At 34.8% G+C, this 17911-nt stretch overlaps 4 protein-coding genes and 1 non-coding gene across 6 annotated transcripts; 3 read left to right on the plus strand and 2 right to left on the minus strand.

Annotated features, from left to right (window-relative positions):
* Positions 1-5529: 5529 nt before the first annotated feature.
* Positions 5530-6702, plus strand: LOC147939204 (pathogenesis-related protein 5-like). Its single transcript, XM_087463765.1, has 2 exons — positions 5530-5630; positions 5833-6702. Exons 1-2 carry the CDS (start codon positions 5582-5584, stop codon positions 6504-6506), a joined length of 723 nt encoding a protein of 240 aa, XP_087319891.1. The 5' UTR covers positions 5530-5581; the 3' UTR covers positions 6507-6702.
* A 1789-nt stretch (positions 6703-8491) lies between these two features.
* On the minus strand, positions 8492-9794 carry LOC104713145 (protein LURP-one-related 15-like). 2 transcript variants are annotated; one of them, XM_010430205.3, is made up of 3 exons: positions 9265-9794; positions 8933-9160; positions 8492-8713 (listed from the first exon to the last, which is right to left on the minus strand). In XM_010430205.3, the coding sequence occupies exons 1-3, from the start codon at positions 9541-9543 to the stop codon at positions 8588-8590; spliced, it is 633 nt and encodes a 210-aa protein (XP_010428507.1). In that variant the 5' UTR covers positions 9544-9794; the 3' UTR covers positions 8492-8587. The 2 variants fall into 2 exon arrangements, with proteins under 2 accessions (XP_010428507.1, XP_087319892.1); XM_087463766.1 differs by having other exon boundaries at positions 8849-9160; positions 9265-9636.
* Positions 9795-11151: 1357 nt separating this feature from the next.
* Positions 11152-12315, plus strand: LOC104713144 (pathogenesis-related protein 5). Its single transcript, XM_010430204.2, has 2 exons — positions 11152-11323; positions 11451-12315. Exons 1-2 carry the CDS (start codon positions 11272-11274, stop codon positions 12137-12139), a joined length of 741 nt encoding a protein of 246 aa, XP_010428506.1. The 5' UTR covers positions 11152-11271; the 3' UTR covers positions 12140-12315.
* A 108-nt stretch (positions 12316-12423) lies between these two features.
* Positions 12424-14926, minus strand: LOC104713150 (uncharacterized). Its single transcript, XM_010430208.3, has 6 exons — positions 14371-14926; positions 13467-13599; positions 13126-13265; positions 12978-13040; positions 12814-12882; positions 12424-12733 (listed from the first exon to the last, which is right to left on the minus strand). Exons 1-6 carry the CDS (start codon positions 14605-14607, stop codon positions 12629-12631), a joined length of 747 nt encoding a protein of 248 aa, XP_010428510.3. The 5' UTR covers positions 14608-14926; the 3' UTR covers positions 12424-12628.
* A 1454-nt stretch (positions 14927-16380) lies between these two features.
* On the plus strand, positions 16381-16452 carry TRNAD-GUC (transfer RNA aspartic acid (anticodon GUC)). The gene has a single exon. It is a non-coding gene; the product is annotated as a tRNA-Asp (tRNA).
* The last annotated feature ends 1459 nt before the right edge of the window (positions 16453-17911 follow it).

The raw sequence follows: 17911 nt of genomic DNA on the forward strand, positions 1-17911 counted from the left end.
TAACAAGTCTTTGAAGTTTACTAATCGTATAATATACACTATACCTTACTACATATTTGATGGGCTATTTTTCTCTCCTTCGTCAATTTAGAGTGAATAACTTGGATTTGTTAAAATCCTATTGATTGATGAAATGTTTAAATTTTCTATTGTTAAAAAAAACAACAACCAAGATAGTTCTGTAGCTTTGACATATATATATATATATATATATATAAAGTAACAATGGAATAAACTAATGTATTAATATATATATATATATTAAATGCCTCATATGTTCATAATTCGTAAATAAAATTTAAGTAAAAAGTTTTAAATGTTTTTTTTTTGTATATTACTTTGTTATTTGAAAAATAGTGAAATGTGTTTCAAGATTTCATGGTTTAGGGTTTAAAGTTCAATATTAAGACGTATTTTATTATTTATAAATTAACAAAATAAAATGAAACTAAAAATTATTTTGTAATTATAATAACATACAATAGGAATAATTATAATATTACAAGTATACAAATTAATTATAAAAATTGTTTAGTTGTAAGCCTTCTTTCATTAATAGTTTACATTGTGTTTTATGGTTTTATTTGTAAAAAATACTTATAAATTGAAATCTTTGTTAAAAAAAAATTATGATCATATTCTCATTATTATAACACATTTCCTTTTGATAATAGTATTTTAAAATATTTTAAATTAAGAAAAAGAGATTTAAATGGAATAAAAATATACATAAAACGAGAGCTAATGGGAAGAGATCATTCAGATAGCTGACATGGCGTATTTTCAAACCGTAGGATCTGAGTGAATCCAAAGTACACAAATTCTAACCTCTCTTCATTATTTCATTGGCTAGACATTAAGAACTAAAACATTATCAATAAACACCATCAAAAACTATGTTTACTCAAATTTTTTATTACAAACAACATATAAAATTATTTTTTCAAAAACATAAAAAATAAAAATATTCAAAAATAAATAAATAAAAAACAATTCCGCTGCATAGCGCGGATATCAATCAAGTTGTTTGTTTATTTTTGCTGCAGTTGCATATAGAGTATATTTCAAGAATTGTTACTTTTTAACAGTGATTTGTGTTCATTATCTATATAAGGAATGGCTGTTTAAATTTCTTCCTATACATGTCGCTATATTTGGAAATTTAGGATTAGCTATAATAATTCATAGGTTTTATGAGCTATGATGAGAAAGCTAACACTAATAATGGTGCTTTAATGCATCATAATACAAGAAAAAACAAAATTAATTTTAGTCTATAATTTCATTACAATAATAAAATAAAAAATAACGAGAAACAAATAATAACAAAAACCTAAAAATAAAATATTACCAATAGAACATCATATAAAAATTATTTTAAAAATAATTAAAAAAAAATATAGAAAAACAACCCGCGGTGTAGCACGGGTACTATCCTAGTGTACGTAAAAGACCAAACGTACACTTGTTCTCTGACTAGATTACACGTAACGGTATAGCTGCGTGTAAGAGCGCCTACGCGGCGTTTAGTTCGCTGCAAACTTGTTCTCCGACGTTACTCGACGATGTTCAAGAACGCATGCCCTAGTGCTTACAGTTACGCTTAAGACGACGCTTCCGGATCTAACTACTTCATCACTTTTTGCCCTACCCAGTCTTAAACCGGAGCGCTGGTTTAAATTTGGGTTGCTTGTTATGTACGGAAAGAGAAATAAGATGATGAATTGATGACTATGAATCATCTCCTTCCATTCTAAAGATTTTTTTTTTTTTTCTTTTTTTTTCTCCATGTGACAACATTTAAAATACAATACCGATCTAAAAGATGAACTGAAGAGAAAAAAAACCAGTAGGTGAAAGAGTTAAAGTAGAAATTGAAGAGAAGACAGTGTCTTCGGGATAGACTAACAACAAGGGATCGACTTAGGAGTTGGGGTCTAAGTGTGCCAGGTCAGTGTATCCTTTGTTCCTCAGCTATGGAATCGAAACAACACCTTTTCTTTGACTGTGTTTTTAGCAAGGAAGTGTGGACTGCTTTCTTCGTGATCATAATCTCTCTCCTCCGTCTCTTTTTGATGATATTGTGCAATGGGTTAGGTCTCATACGTCTAATGCCAGGTTCAATGTAATCTAATCTATAAACTGATTTTCCAAGCCGCTATTTACTTCATTTGGAAAGAGAGAAATTCAAGACTTCACACTAGCACTGCAAAATCGGCAGCTATTTTGGTCAAAGAGATACAGCTCATCATTCGTGCTAAGTTACTTGGTCTGGATCGAAAAAATGTGTTTTTGCATTCTTCAGTGGCAGCACCACCTCAGCAACTTCATGATACTTATCTCTCCGCACGGTTTCAGTTCATACAACCTTAGCATGAAGCTTGTCCTTCTTCTTGGGTTTGGTTTTTAGCCGTAACTCATTCTAAAGATTTTTCCAAGTACAGTATTCTATTGTTACACACACTCATCTCATTCGCATTTTTGCTTTGATTTTTATCTAAATCAAAAGAATGCAGATCGTTTGCAAATTGCAAATACATATGCAATTTGTATGCAATTTACATCTCACTCATCAAACCTAGCTAGGCGTAACAAACCTTATCATCATCATGATTCAGTACACCAGTACACTCCAAGTGAGGGGACACGAGCAGAGTGTTGACCAGTCTTGAAGGTTCTACCGAGTTAGACTTCTTCTAAGCCTGAAACAAAACATTGAGGCCCATATACTAACTCTGACCCATTAACTGGAAATGGACCGTTAACTCACAGTTTATGTATACAGTGCCACATTTCTGCAAACACACTCATTCATGGTTTTAACGAAAATTATAATGGCATATGCATATCCAGTGATTTCAGTGCTCAGAGGAATTTCCCCTATCAAGAAGACCTCTCTGTTCTCAAGTGCATCGCAACTTTTGCAATGGTAACATTTTGGACAGCACTGTTTCATTCACTAATTCACATAACTGTTTCCAAGTATATATGCTGGTCGAAGCTACATATCTATCTTTTGCTACTTGTTACAAGTTCTCACCATCTTTTGGTTGTTTTAGAGGAGATTTTAGTAAAGAAGTTAAAAAACAAATAACTCTGTTTTACATACAGTTCTTTCTTTGCATACAAATAAATAACCCGAAGAATGTACAAGCATAAAGAACTCATATGTTCATTATATTTGACTTGTGTCTTAGTTGCATTTTTTAATGTAAAACTGTGTGTCTTGCAAAATGCAACTGTTAGCAATCTATATATCATTCCGAAACTATCATCGAGCAACAAAACTTGGTGTATTGGAACTGCGAAACTCTTGCGTTCATTGAATTAGAAACAACAACAGGTAACTAACCCCTGATTGTCAAAATGATTTAGTCAGTAAAGGAAGTTTCATTGAACGTAACAACAAAACTTTGTCGGTGATCAACAAAGCGTAGAATCTATTTTCCCCATTAAGGATTCTTACCTTCTTTTTGCAGCTGATAAGAGAGAGGTAGATATATAGAAGACCGTTGCTCGCCGCTCTTACACTGCTAAGTTGGATCATTTTTTTCTGGTTGAGCATAGCATCTCCTGTTTTCTATTATCTCCTTATCCTTATCTGATTAGGTAAAAGTGAAATCATTTTGACAGAGCCAACTTTGAAATTTTTTTACCTTTTTGGTTTGGGAAAGACTTGACAAATCCAAATCTAACAATGTCTATGGATAAATTTAATTTGACTGTCATAATTATTAAGATGTTGGAAAATCAAAAATATATACCAAGAACATCTTGAAATGTCATCCAAGTTTGCATTTCCTTTCATATATATCCTTCTTTAATTAAAGGTAAATAAGACCATCTGTACTTGTATAATAGGTTTAAGAACTTGCATGAAGTTGTAATTAAGCCTCTTGGCATATAAATCCAATCATAAACATATAAATCCACTCAAAAACCTATAAGATTTTCTTGTTTTATAAATCTTGCAACCATATCTTAATGTTAATTAAATTTTAGGTACTACGAATCACAACCGCATAAAAACCATTTAACTCTGAGTGAGACTAATAGATGTTTGATTATGAACCATGTTCGATGTCTTTCTTAATTAGTAAGAAGAGCCACATCACTCTTTGTCTCTATCAGCTGAGTTCTGAATATTTTCCGCAGTCACACACACACAGACACGCAGACTGTATTCCAATAAAAATACAAAAACTCATTTCTGTAATTCTTCGAAAAAGACATAATTTTGTGCTTGAAAAAAAGCCGTCGTTGATGATCTTAACCACACGGCAGCTTTTATGCCTAACAACGTTGACTCACTCATTAAATGAAATTAAGGATTCAAAGTAAGCAGCCCCCCACCCTCACGGCAAGATTTCCTCGGACCCAAAGTTGGTTCGGATTTATGAACCCATTTCTCTAAGTCTTAAGTCAGGCACTCGGGCTTCTCAACTTGTAATAATCTTCAAAGTCTTCCTATATACTAGAAATCCCTCGCCTTCATTGTTTTATATATCACTTGAATTTTATTTCATCAATTTATGTCTTTTTTTATATAGAAATTTTTTAAACGAAGTTCCAGTTTAATATTAATCAGAAGATATAAAAGATTATGCTGAAATATTGTTAACCTCTGTGTGCAAAAAAAAAAAAAAGAACTCCAAAACCACACTTTTAAAGTTAACATTTATCGGTGCAATTTCACGGAACAGAGGTACGTTTAAATTTACTGAAAAAATAAATTAATCTACCAGTGAAAAATAGAATGAAATGGAAACTTCAAAACGAGATATAACTATATAAGTGATGGCTGTTCTAATGAAAGATTTTCTCACGTGTTGGAAAATCGTTGAGCGTGATTTTTAACGGAACTTGTCAACAATGGTTTGATTTGATCTCAAGAGTTACCGCGTGTCATCATCGTCTGATGTCTCACCCATGATTTGCATGATTGCATCTCTCCATTGCCCATACCCTTGCCTATCACATTTCTACGGTTCAAATTCTAGTTGGTGATATAAGTATGATCCTATTATATTCCGGTTTTACACTCGTGCATGGATCACAACAAACACATTGTGGATCTAAAACTTTGTAAAAATCACAACAAAAAACATGTCTATAACTATACGGATCAGATCTCATATTCGTGGATCACAATTAGACAAATCTATTTGGGTCTCATACTTGCGGATCATAAATCACATATAGCATTTAACATCACATTGGTCACTAATCCTTAGGGTAGTGCATGTGCATCAAAAAACCAAGTCTTAAATTAATTAGGACTTCTCAATGTTTTTTTACCAACTTTAATTAGGACTTCTCAATGTTTTTTTTACCAACTTACAGTAAATTGGTGAAAGAAAAAAACAATTAAGGCAAAGAAAATTCAGAGTGGAGAAAATTCAGAGAACCAAAGAAAAATATCTATCAAGAAACAAAAAATTTCTAATTGATTAAAATTGATAATATTACATCCCTACCCCTCGAAGGCTCAGACCCGCATCTATAAATAGAGGATCGTCTTAGCATTCATCATCATCCACAGCACATAAACACAACAAAAATACGTACGAGCACACAAAAAATGGCAAATATCTCCAGTTTTAACATTCTCTTCCTCGTCTTCATCACAAGTAACAACATCAAACACACTCTGTCTTTGTTTTTCTATGTTTCACTTATGTGTTATGTCTTTCTCCTTACGTTATTACACTCTTCACCTGTTTTTTCGTTTCGATGATTTTTTTTTTTTTTTTTGTTGATCATCGTCTTCGATCACAACTTAATGTCAGTTTCGTATTTTTGATGTTTTGGTTTTGTGTTTGAAAACTGCAGGTGGCATTGCTGTTTCCGCCACCGTCTTCACTATTAAGAACAATTGCCCTACCACCGTCTGGGCCGGAACTCTCGCGGGCAAAGGACCCAAGCTTGGCGACGGCGGATTTGAACTGACTCCAGGTGCTTCCCGACAGCTCACGGCTCCAGCAGGATGGTCAGGCCGGTTCTGGGCTCGTACCGGTTGCAGCTTTGACGGCGCCGGCAACGGTAGATGCGTCACCGGAGACTGCGGCGGTCTAAGATGTAACGGCGGCGGAGTTCCTCCCGTAAGTCTGGCTGAATTCACCCTCGTAGGCGATGGCGGCAAGGATTTCTACGACGTGAGCCTTGTCGACGGTTACAATGTTAAATTGGGGATAAGGCCTTCAGGAGGATCCGGAGATTGCAAGTACGCAGGCTGTGTCGCTGACCTCAACGCGAATTGCCCTAACGAGCTTAAGGTCATGGGTCCTGGCAACAATGTCGTGGCGTGCAAGAGCGCATGTGCACATTTTAATACCGATCAATATTGTTGCCGTGGAGCTTACAGTACGCCACAAACTTGTCCTCCCACGGACTTCTCGAGGATTTTTAAGAGGGCTTGCCCTGACGCCTATAGCTACGCTTATGACGACGAAACAAGTACCTTCACATGTACCGGAGCTAACTACGAAGTCACTTTCTGCCCATAAGAAAAAAACAAAGCTCCAGTCTGGTTTCTCCCTCACGTTTCTATTGCTTGTTATGTACGGAATCTAAATAAGAAAATATGATGACTGTAAATCATCTTCTTTCACCTTTTTAAAGCTTTTACTAAGGTGTATTCAGTTGTTACACAGGTCATCTGATTTGCATACTAAAGAAATAAAACAAAGAATAATTAATTTAGTTCTTTGATCTCCCTTATTAATTGCATTATATATATATATATATATATATATCTTCTCTTGAAACTCACATTTATTTGACTTGTATCTTACTGTAATAAATTAAAAAGGTGTTCCAACGTTTGATTCAGTCGGTAAAGGAAGTTTCCATGTGAACCAAAACTTAATTTGTCGGTGATCGACAAAGCAGAGAACCCACTTGTGTCCCAAAAGGATGTTACCGTCTTAAAGCATAAACATCTGTTATCTTAACATTCTTTTGTTTTGTTTCCATGTCATCTTATTTCCTAATCTGAGAAGGTGCAAGTGAGTTCATGTTAATTAAATTTTGTTCGAAACCAACTTGGAACTTTCTTTACCTTTTGGGAAAGGCTTAGAGAAAACCCAAAACCAAAAGAGGATACATTTATATTGTCATAATTCATCAACCCACTTGAAGATACCTTATAAATCTTACAGCTATTAATAATGTTTGACAAGCCATGGCCGCATATATAGATCAAATCCGTGTGGACGATGTCACTTTTGAGTTAAAAGACTAAATAATACTAGAATTCTGGGTATAGTTAACATCGAGCCATTAATGAAAGGGCCCTTAATGTTATGTACAAGTATTCAAGGAAACCTATTGTCACGTCAAGTGTTGATTGAGCCATTTACTATTTTATTCGACACACAGTTAAGTCAATTTATGAACTTGATTCTATGTTCAAGTCAGTATTCTCACCTTATAATTTTCAAAGTCATCTGTACTATTTATGAGCCCATTCATGAATATACGAATATTCGACATGCACTGTTTAGTTTTATCTACGCTTTCACACCAAAACAAATGATAAATTCATCTCCATTCGTTTAGAAATTTTATATGACATTATTTAATTTTAATACTACTATTTAGTAACTTAATTAAAATTTATTTTCATAAAAATTTGAACCATTAATGAGGAGACACTTGTCTTTAGAGTATGTCATGGATATATATTTTCAAATAAGAACAGTTTCTAGTATCTCTATTACTTTTTTTTTTTTGTATTTTGTCTACCGAATTAAAATTTATTATTTTATGTAATTAGTTTAGAATTTCTACCAGAGAATTAAAAGAATGAATGTAGGAAGTTCAAAACTGCGGTTTAACCAGAGCTTTGGCTCACGGCTCTTTGTGTGAGTTGTCAGTGATGGTCGTCATATCACATTTTCTAGGGTTCATATTTAGATGGCCCGTGGCGGATATGATGATCTAAAACCCTAGGACTCGAGCTTTCACTTGTTCAAGTAGCAAATCACTCTTCCGTACGCATTTATTTAGTTCTTATATTCGAGAATCACAACAATAAGCATTGATTCGGTGTTCATCCTCGTGGATCACAACAGACACATCTATTTGAATCTCTTACTCACGTATCACAATGAAATACATCTATACAGATCTCATACTTACAAATCACAACAGTTTAATTAGATCTTATACCGCTGATCACACATCACGGTACATCCAGTACTTTTCCGTGAATAGATACACCATGTAGAAATTGATTTGATGCTATTAAGGATGGATGGGTTACAAAAGTTCATGTGCCTACAACGGCTCCGTTGGCGGATGTATTAATAAAAGCATTGGGCAAGGTTCGATTGAATACGTCCAAGTTGGGCGTTCTCAACATTCACACTCCAATTTGAAAGGAGGTATTGGGGGCAATTATTAGTTAGTGGGCTACGTATTGTCTGTTGGGCCAGACCGACTCATGATTTACTTGGTCGACAAGTTTTGGTTGTCTTACAAAAATAGCTTTACAAACGTTAACTTACTTGTCGGAAACGTATAGAAATATAGAATTGGTTGTCTTACAAGAATAGCTTTCCAAACGTATTTATACACAAGAATTTTATTCAATTTCTACAAGAATGACAATGAGAGAGGCAATAAAGGCATAATCAACGTTTGGATAAACAGTGACGGAGAAATTGTCCTTTCCCAAGAAAACGCTTTGCACCGTGTGCTTCTCGTGCATCTGCCATTCAAAATCATACCATTTTTATTACATCATAAATAAGTGTTTTTATTTATGAAGTCAAAAATAATTTCTTATTAAATGTATTATATAAAAACTTAATCAGATACTTTTTAAAAAATCTATGATATAAACCTGTCCATGTAAAATACCGTCTTTCTAAGAACAAAGTGAGATGCATGGGGATTTGATGGGAGGAAGGAAAGAGAGTTTGTTTACTTGGGCAACAATGGTGTCAGATTCGCCGGCGTAGACAACACAAGAACGCTCGTGCCAAGTCCCTTTGACTCTGAAATCACATCTCTTCTCCTCTGTGTTGTGAGCTAAAAACACATCAAGTTTGGCCTTAAGCTGAAGCATATGCGATCGTTTCACCGTGTATAGCAGATCACCAGGCTCGGTACTCCCTCCTCTAAACACTTGCCACCTGTCATGCATGCTCACCATCTGCAATGATGATAGTATTAATAAACCAAGCCTAGCCTAGCTGTATAATTACATACCAAGTTATATAATGTACGTTCAATCTGTTTTTTTTTATTAATTTGTACCTTCCCTTTCAAAGTCATGACCTTAGCTCCAGAAGCATCCAGCAAGATCCTCTTGTCGTGAAGAGCAAACAACGGGTCCTTCACCTCGAACAACAGGTTTCCGTGCACATTCGTTATCACGAAGTTACCGTCCGTTATCTTCATCAGCTTCCGTACGATCGCCAGATCTAAAACTTGCGGAGAGCAGTACCTTGGATCTACTATCACTCCGGCTTGTGGAGGCAAAGGAACCGAAGAGCCACCGCCTTGAGGGTAAGCGTACACATAGGGCTGTTGCATTATTTTCTTTCTTCTCCAAAATGGATAGTACTACACTCTCTCTATTTTGTTTTGCTTTGCTTTGAAATGTCTTTTTTTTTTTTTGGTGAAGCTAAGTTTAAGGTTCTTACAATTTATAGAAAAAATATCTGGAGCGAATATGTTGACTTTTAAAAAACATAAGTCTACGGGCATAAACCTCTTAGTTAATCTTGTATATATTTTTCTTTAATCTCTTTCGAAAATGTTCCAAGATAAATAAAATTTTGTGTGGTTATGACGTGAAGATAAGCTCAAGGGTTCTTAAAGTTCCAAGATTTCCTTGAAGAATTGTCAAATATGTTTTTAGCACGGTTCTTAGAAAGGGAAATAGATCGATATATCATGGTCACATATATAGATCAAAACCTTGTGGACAATGTAACACTGAGTTAAGGGACAAATAGAACTCTGGTTAGTAAACAATTGAGTCATGAACGAAAGCGTCCTTAATTAATTCATGATGTACAAGTTCAAAGAAATCCATCTTTCACTTCAGTTACGTATAAATAAAGGCATAGAGAGTGTTTTCTCCTACATGTAGACGACAGTTGAGTCAATTTATGAACAAGAGATTTGTCTGTTTAAGTCAGTCTTCTCATCACCTCTTATCTTATAACAAAGTCTCTCCCAATACAAGTGTTTCTGAGCTAGCCCATTTTCATGAATATACAACAAATTTTACACTTTCACAGCAAACCAAATGACCAATCTCATGATATCATTCTAGTGAAGCAACCGGAAAAACAAAAAAAAAGTACATGAAAATTTACAAAAAAAAAAAGAAGATAAAAGAAAAGAATGAAAATAGAATGTCCAAAACAAAATAACAAAGCAATACGAGAGTGATGGAATCATGGACGACCGTTTCTACTTGCGCGGGATAATTGTGGCTTGTGTTTTTTTTTTTTTAACGGAACCTCACACGAACGTGTGATAATGGTACACGTGCGGTGTGGTCTCTTCACGTCTCTTTGATTTTTTGTTTGTTCTAAATTTTTAAAAAAAATTGAACATGCTCTTTCACCACTACTGTCATGAATCCGTAATTATGACCCACGATATTTTCTTTCTTTTATCCAGTGTTCAAGAAAGCGGTCTAGGCGGCCGCCTAGACGCCGTCTAGGCGCTAGGCGCTCAACAGACGCCTAGATGACCGCCTAAACCGCTTAAAATTACATTAATTAAATTTTAATATTTATTTTTGATTTTTAACTATATATTTAAATTATTAAGTTTTATATCAGTATACGTAATTATAAATGTTTATATGTTGTTAATAGAACTTAAATAAATGTATTTTTCTTAATTTTGTTTATAATTTTTAATTTTTTATTTTTCTAACATATATTTGTACATAATTTTTTATATATAATGTTTGATGTTGTAAACGCCTAAACCGCCTAAAAACCGTCTAAGCCCCGATTAGGCGTTCTAGGCGCTAGGTGCTGGGTCACCGCCCAGATACCGCCTAGCGCTTTCTTGAACATTGCTTTTACCCATCCAAATTAATGAAAGAACTATAGTAAATTGACGCAATAAAAACACATTTAACGCAAATAAACTTCACAAAGCCAAAGGTCATGGGCTAACAAAACCAAAGCACTTATAAATAGAGAATCGGTGCGAGTAACTGACATTCACAATCATCATCATCATTCACCCGCACATAGAAACACAAAAGACACAACTCGATAAATTAAACCAAAAATGGCGAATTACTCAAGTATTCAGATTCTCTTCTTGGTCTTCTTCATCACTTGTAAGACCAAACAAAAAAAAAACACTCTCTGTTTTTGTTTCTCCTATGTTTACAACACAATTCGATTTTGTGTTTTTTTTTTTTTTGTATCTTCGGATTTAACAGTTTTTGTGTTTTGAAATCGCAGGTGGCATTGCTGTTTCCGCCACCGTCTTCACACTACAGAACAGTTGTCCCTACACCGTCTGGCCGGGAATTCTCTCCGGTAACGACAACACCCTCGGCGACGGCGGTTTTCCCTTGACTCCAGGCGCTTCCGTACAGCTCACGGCTCCTGCTGGATGGTCAGGTCGCTTCTGGGCTCGTACCGGCTGCAACTTCGACGCCTCAGGCCACGGTAACTGTGTCACCGGAGACTGCGGCGGTGTTCTGAAATGCAACGGAGGTGGGGTTCCTCCGGTCACTCTGGCTGAGTTCACACTCGTTGGCGATGGCGGCAAGGATTTCTACGACGTGAGCCTCGTCGATGGTTACAATGTCGAGATGGGGATTAAACCACAAGGAGGCTCCGGTGATTGTCATTACGCCGGCTGCGTCGCCGATGTCAATGCGGTTTGCCCTAATGAGCTTCGGATCATGGATCCGCATACCGGAATCATCGCGGCGTGTAAAAGTGCTTGTGCGGCGTTTAATTCTGAGGAGTTCTGTTGCACCGGTGCTCACGCGACGCCGCAGACTTGTTCTCCGACGCATTACTCGGCCATGTTTAAAAGCGCTTGCCCTGGTGCTTACAGTTACGCTTATGACGACGCTACCAGCACCTTCACTTGTTCTGGATCTAACTACTTGATCTCTTTCTGCCCCACCCGGTCTTAACCCGGTTTATATTTGGGGTTCTCACGTTTCTTTTGCTTATTATTTACTTTGATTCATATTCTTCCATTTTAATGATTTTTATAGTATTCAGTTGTTACACTCACCTCATTTGCATTGTTGCTTTTATTTGTATCTCTTTTGAATTTTATATATGGTATTGTTTTTTTTGCATTACCTATACACCTCGTAACACATTCATATCGAAAGATGGATGCTTAATTAGAGAGATTCTTTGATTCCTGTCATTGGTTCTTGATGGACTTTACTTACATGTAGCAGAGCAATGACAACTAAAGGGGTTCTTTTGATTCCTGTCATTGGTTCTTGATGAACTTACTTACATGGAGAGAGCAATGATAACTAGTGTTAACCCACCCAATAGACAGAGTTAAAACTACTATACTTAAAACTTTTAAGAGCCACGGAATGGTAAAAACATGTGACCCGCGCTAGCCTTTGACAGATTTTGTTAGCCTATAGCTGATGCAGTTAAAGATCATTGTTTCTGGGTTCTTTTGGTTTCGACCTGCTACCCTTCTTCATTCCTGTCGCTGTCTGAACGAATCCCACAATTACCTGAAGCTCATCCATTTGCTGTAAACCAGGAAAAAGTCTCAGCCTTGTCAAAAATCAGAAGACAAATTCATAAACATATCACCACAGCTTTATGTTACCTGAGACATGAAGTGTCTCTGAACAATGTCAATTAGTTGCTCCCTTGTTGGATTAGGAAGAGCATCCACCTTCACAAAATGAGATCAATCACTCACCTGTTGTCAGAAACAAAAACTCTCTTCCACAATTACTGGTAACATAAGATTTGATTTAATAAACTCACAAGGTTAAAATGTCGCCAATATCTCAGTAATGCAGGCGTATCCAATTTGGTAAAATCAACCTTCTGCGCAGAAGCCATATTCCCAAATCAGTAAACCAAAAACATTAAAATGAAAACCCCACTAGGTGGAAGAAGTCCGAGGAATTACAATGTTCCCACGAGGTGTTAAACTCGAGTTTTTTGAGTGTGAGTCACAAGATACGGCCCTGAAGATTGGCTTTTGAGATAACCGCGATGATCTGTGTCCTCTCTGCTTCGACTTAAGAGGCTTCAAAGTCTCCTCAGTTGCTGCAAAAGACAGCAGAAGATGATAGAGTTAAGAACCAATTCAAAAGCCTAAACCTTTATTAGAATGCTAGAAAACAAAACAGAGGAAAGCTCCAAAAGACCAAAAAAACTGGAAATTGTTGAAGAACATTGCCAACAACATGCCACATTTATTGAAGAGTTTCGGACAATTCATTGACAGAGACAAGGAACCAAACTTACTCATATCAGAGGGATTGTTCCACTGTGTATTATGCTCGACTTCAAGATCATTGTCTACTTCGTTCCCTGTAGGATGTTCAAGAACACTAAGCGCATTCCTCTGCAACTTCACTTCAATCCCATTAGTCAAAACCTGAAAACCAAAAGCAAGGGAGGACTAGATTGAAAAAATAAACTAGTAAAGTTTGGGACTTTTTTTTGAGAAATGGGAATGGTAGGGGAGACAACAACTGGTGGAACTTGATATCCAAATTAGTAAAAAAAAAATTAGATGCGTTGGGCTATGAGGAAATTGTTATAAGATACTGATTTCATTATAAAACTATAGAAAAGATGAAATTAGTAATGATCAAAAGAAGAAAACAAAAAGATCAGAGACACTAAATTTTATAATGAAATAGGCAGCCAGCCTAATGAGACGGAGAACATCAATCTAATAAAAGTTAACATCAAAACACAAAAGGAAGAAAAATTCGGCAGCGGATGAAAATGACACATCTGAAAAAGAAAGAACAATAACCCTAAAATCTATCAGTTTTTAAGTGTATATATCAGAATTAGTGACAAGTAAAACAAATCAAAAAGACAGCTTGAACCCACAAAGATGAAGAAAAAAAAAAAAAGGATAAGAAGGATTCTTCAAGAAAAAACAAATTGATTGAGAAAAGTAAATAAAGTTGAAAAATAAATATAAAAGTGCAGATCGTTATGATGCAATTTATAAAACTAAAGTTATGATCTTTTTAGCACAATCAATCCCATCGGTGTTTTTTTTATCAAGCTACGATTGATTTGTTGCATTACTAAGCTAATGATTCGAGCTGGGTTTTGGATTTATATCAGACAAAGATGAAAATAAGACAAAACCCAGGTAAGGAAAAAAAGAGCTAAAATATATGCTGACCAGCCAATGCCAACCACCGAGACCGACGGCTTTTTTAACGACGCCTTGAAGACCGACGAGGACAGATTTGGTACGGTTGTTTCCGGTGACGACAACTTTGGTATGACGTGGCAAGACAGATAGTTCCTCTTCGCTACTGCAATCGCCGAAGCAACTCTGTAGCTGAGAGAATCCACTTCCTCCATTGAGGATGCTGTTTGAGTTGTTGTTGTTGTTGTTCTGTGCAGTTTCCAGCATTTGTGTTTTTTTTTTCCTCTCTACCTCTCTATTATAGATAAAACAAAATAAAATCGAGTTTTTTTCACGATCTCAGAAAGAGAAGGTCGTGCATTTTTTTTTTTTTTGGAGAGGATGAGATAAGAGAGAAATCGAGTTAAGAAATTAGGGTTTTTTTTGTATTTTTATTTGGTCTGATGAAGAGAAGAGCTAAGAAGAGACAGAGTAAGAGTGAGAGAAGAAAGAGGAAAAAAAGCAGAGTATAGTATGATGATGAGTAAGAGAGAGAGAGAGAGAGAGTAAGATGATATGATACAGAGGAGGGAAGGGAAGGGACGATAGCGACCGCCTTCCTATCTTAACCAATAATGAATCGCCACGTGTGGTTTTGTACTGCCACCATTTTGCTCTGTGGAAATTGAGCGGTTTTTTTTTATCTTTCATCGATAGGTACCAAATAAACCTTTCTCACTTTTACAAATATTTTTTTTTTTACTTTTTACACTCTCGAATAGTTAAATCTATGAGCTGAAAGATCAAATTTTTGTTTTCTTTTTGATTATAAATAAATCCGAACATAAAAAAGGTTATTTTCCTTGTACTAGTACATGTCTATATATATATATATATTTAACTTTAAACAATGAAATGGGAAAAAAAAAAAAAACAATGGATTGAGTGAGTACCCTTTGGTTAAAAGAAAACATTTTGGGTACTAATTTTGTATTGGAATCTGAGTTTTGGTGCTTTTTCACAGGGTTTTAAAGAGGATTTAGTAGTATAAAAAAGGAAAAACGAGGGCCATACTTGTTAAATTTTTGTGTAATGTATACACGCGATCGACGTGAATCCTGAATTTTGGTTGACTGTTTTTTTATTCCAAAATAATTTTAAAAAGTCAGGAGTAATGGGTCCATGCATTCATGTAAATTACAGTGTTACCCCTTTACTCTCGCATGTTACTATTTTGAATTTGAAATCACCACACACGGACTCTCTCTATTATTAATTACTTCATTCATTGTATAATATGTTCATATAAAAACAAGAAGAACATTTACCTAAAACGCAAATTCTAATGGAGTGTGATTCTTAAGATACTAACAATTAACAAAAAAAAAAAAAAAAAGCAAGTTTGAAGAAAAGAGTTGTTAGCTAGGTGTAACATGGATGTAATCCAAAAAGTAAAACATATTTCAGATATTTAAGACTTTATTCATAGATAACTAAAAAAATTTTGTAGGCAAATTGGTGTTTACAATTACACTAAATAGTCTAAAATGTAAACGTCACCCACATAAATTGGTGTTTTATCCAAATTTTTAGCAACGCCTCCTTCATTTGATATATAGGACGTACTATCATGCTTCTTATTTGTAATTTTGTTTTCTTTCTGTATGACAATTAGTTTGTCCATGTTTTCAATCGGATATCTTTTTTTTTTATAAGTAGATTTTGATGATTAGCTACCTACTGTATTGTGTTTTCTTTTTTTATATACACTAACTATTTTGTATCTGTGGGCATTTCAATTTTTAGTAGATTTTGATGACTACTACTTCACGGCTAAACACATATAGTTCTAAAGTGTCATGGATATGTACAAAAGTAAAACAATGATATAGACAAATTTAGCACATAAGGTGCCTATTGTCACTAGTTAGTCCGAAACCAGGAGAGAAAAAAAAAAGTAAACCCCTAATCATATTTCTATGAATGCTGGAAACCAATGCTGGTTTTAAGATTTAATTTATTAATAATAATTATAATGCTTCTCATCAACTAAACAATAAAGTCGTTGTAGTATAGTGGTAAGTATTCCCGCCTGTCACGCGGGTGACCCGGGTTCGATCCCCGGCAACGGCGTTCTTTTTTTCCATAAATTTTTTGAAACCCTCTGATTGACTCCAAATGTTCCCAAAGAGATTTCTGAATTCTGATAAAACGTCATAATCTAAAGATATTATAAATACTACTACTAGCAGTCTAGCGAGTCAGAGCTGTACCCTCTTGAGTTAGTCATACTTCTCCTTTTTTTTGTTTTTTTTGGTTTTTCTGAACTTTATTACGACAAAAAAGTTGACATTTCAAGATTTAAGTCACAGTTTATACATATAGGTAAAAGTAGCTTCTACGAAGTATATATGTTTTTGACTATTTTAAAATTTTGATTAACATTTGTAAAGTGTAATCTCAATTTCCATTCGTTGTAAGATCAGTTATACTCCCTCCGTTTCAAAATATAAGATGTTTTAAGCAAAACACGCAGATTAAGACGTTTTTACTTTTAACAAGTTCAACCAATCATAAACAATACTGCATAATATAAAATATTAAACTAATCTAAAAGTTGCATTGAAATTTGAAAGCATTCTATATTATGAAACAAAAAACTTCTCCAAAACATCTTATATTTTGAAACGGAGGGAGTATATAATATGCCGCCGGACCTAGCTGTGGGACAAACCCAGTCAAACCCCTTTTTCAATGAATTATACATATGCGTAGTTATAAATGATAGTATAAAACAACTAATAAATCATTCTAGATATAACGATGGACTCAGCAATTAACTTTATAAAAAGTTTAGCAAATTTCAAGTGGTGGACTATATAAGTAATCTGGATAGTGGATACTATAAATAAATTTCGAGAAAAATGTCATAAAAATCCCCAACTTTCAAATTTGGGACGATTTAATCATCAACTTTCAAGATGTCATTTTAATCACAAACTTTTTGTTGACTTGACCATAAAATAGCAAAGTTTTGTTGACCTCGCCATTTTAGGCATGACATTTATTAAATTCCTAATCTTAGAAAGAAAACCTCAATTTCTCTCTATAATACCCAAATATCTTCTGCAATCTCTCTATTCCGATGAGTTTAAGCTCAAACTTTGACATATCTGGTTGCATCGGTGAATATGGTGTGCCATCGATGGTGTAGAGAGAATTTGGGGTTTTCTTTCTACTTTCTAGGGTTATGTATTTGTGAAATTGGAATCGATTTGGGGATTTAGTGTCTTCAATTTGGTAAACGATGTTGTTTTTGACATTAAAAATGTGGTTATTTATGCTAATCGGTAGCAGATAACATGCAATTTACTCTGTTTTATAGCCAAGTCAACGGAAAGTTTGTAATTAAAATGGCATCTTGAAAGTTGGTGATTAAAACGTTCCAAATTTGAAAGATGGGGATTTTTTTGACATTTTTCCCAATAAACTTATGCATATAAACATATACGCTAGTAAGTACTAAATACGACCCAAATTATAAATAAGAAGAGGGTTAAGAAAGTAAATGTATGGGTAATTACAACTAATG

Source organism: Camelina sativa, chromosome 9, assembly GCF_030686135.1.
Source record: "Camelina sativa cultivar CO46 ecotype springtype chromosome 9, ASM3068613v1".
Lineage (NCBI taxonomy): Eukaryota > Viridiplantae > Streptophyta > Magnoliopsida > Brassicales > Brassicaceae > Camelina > Camelina sativa.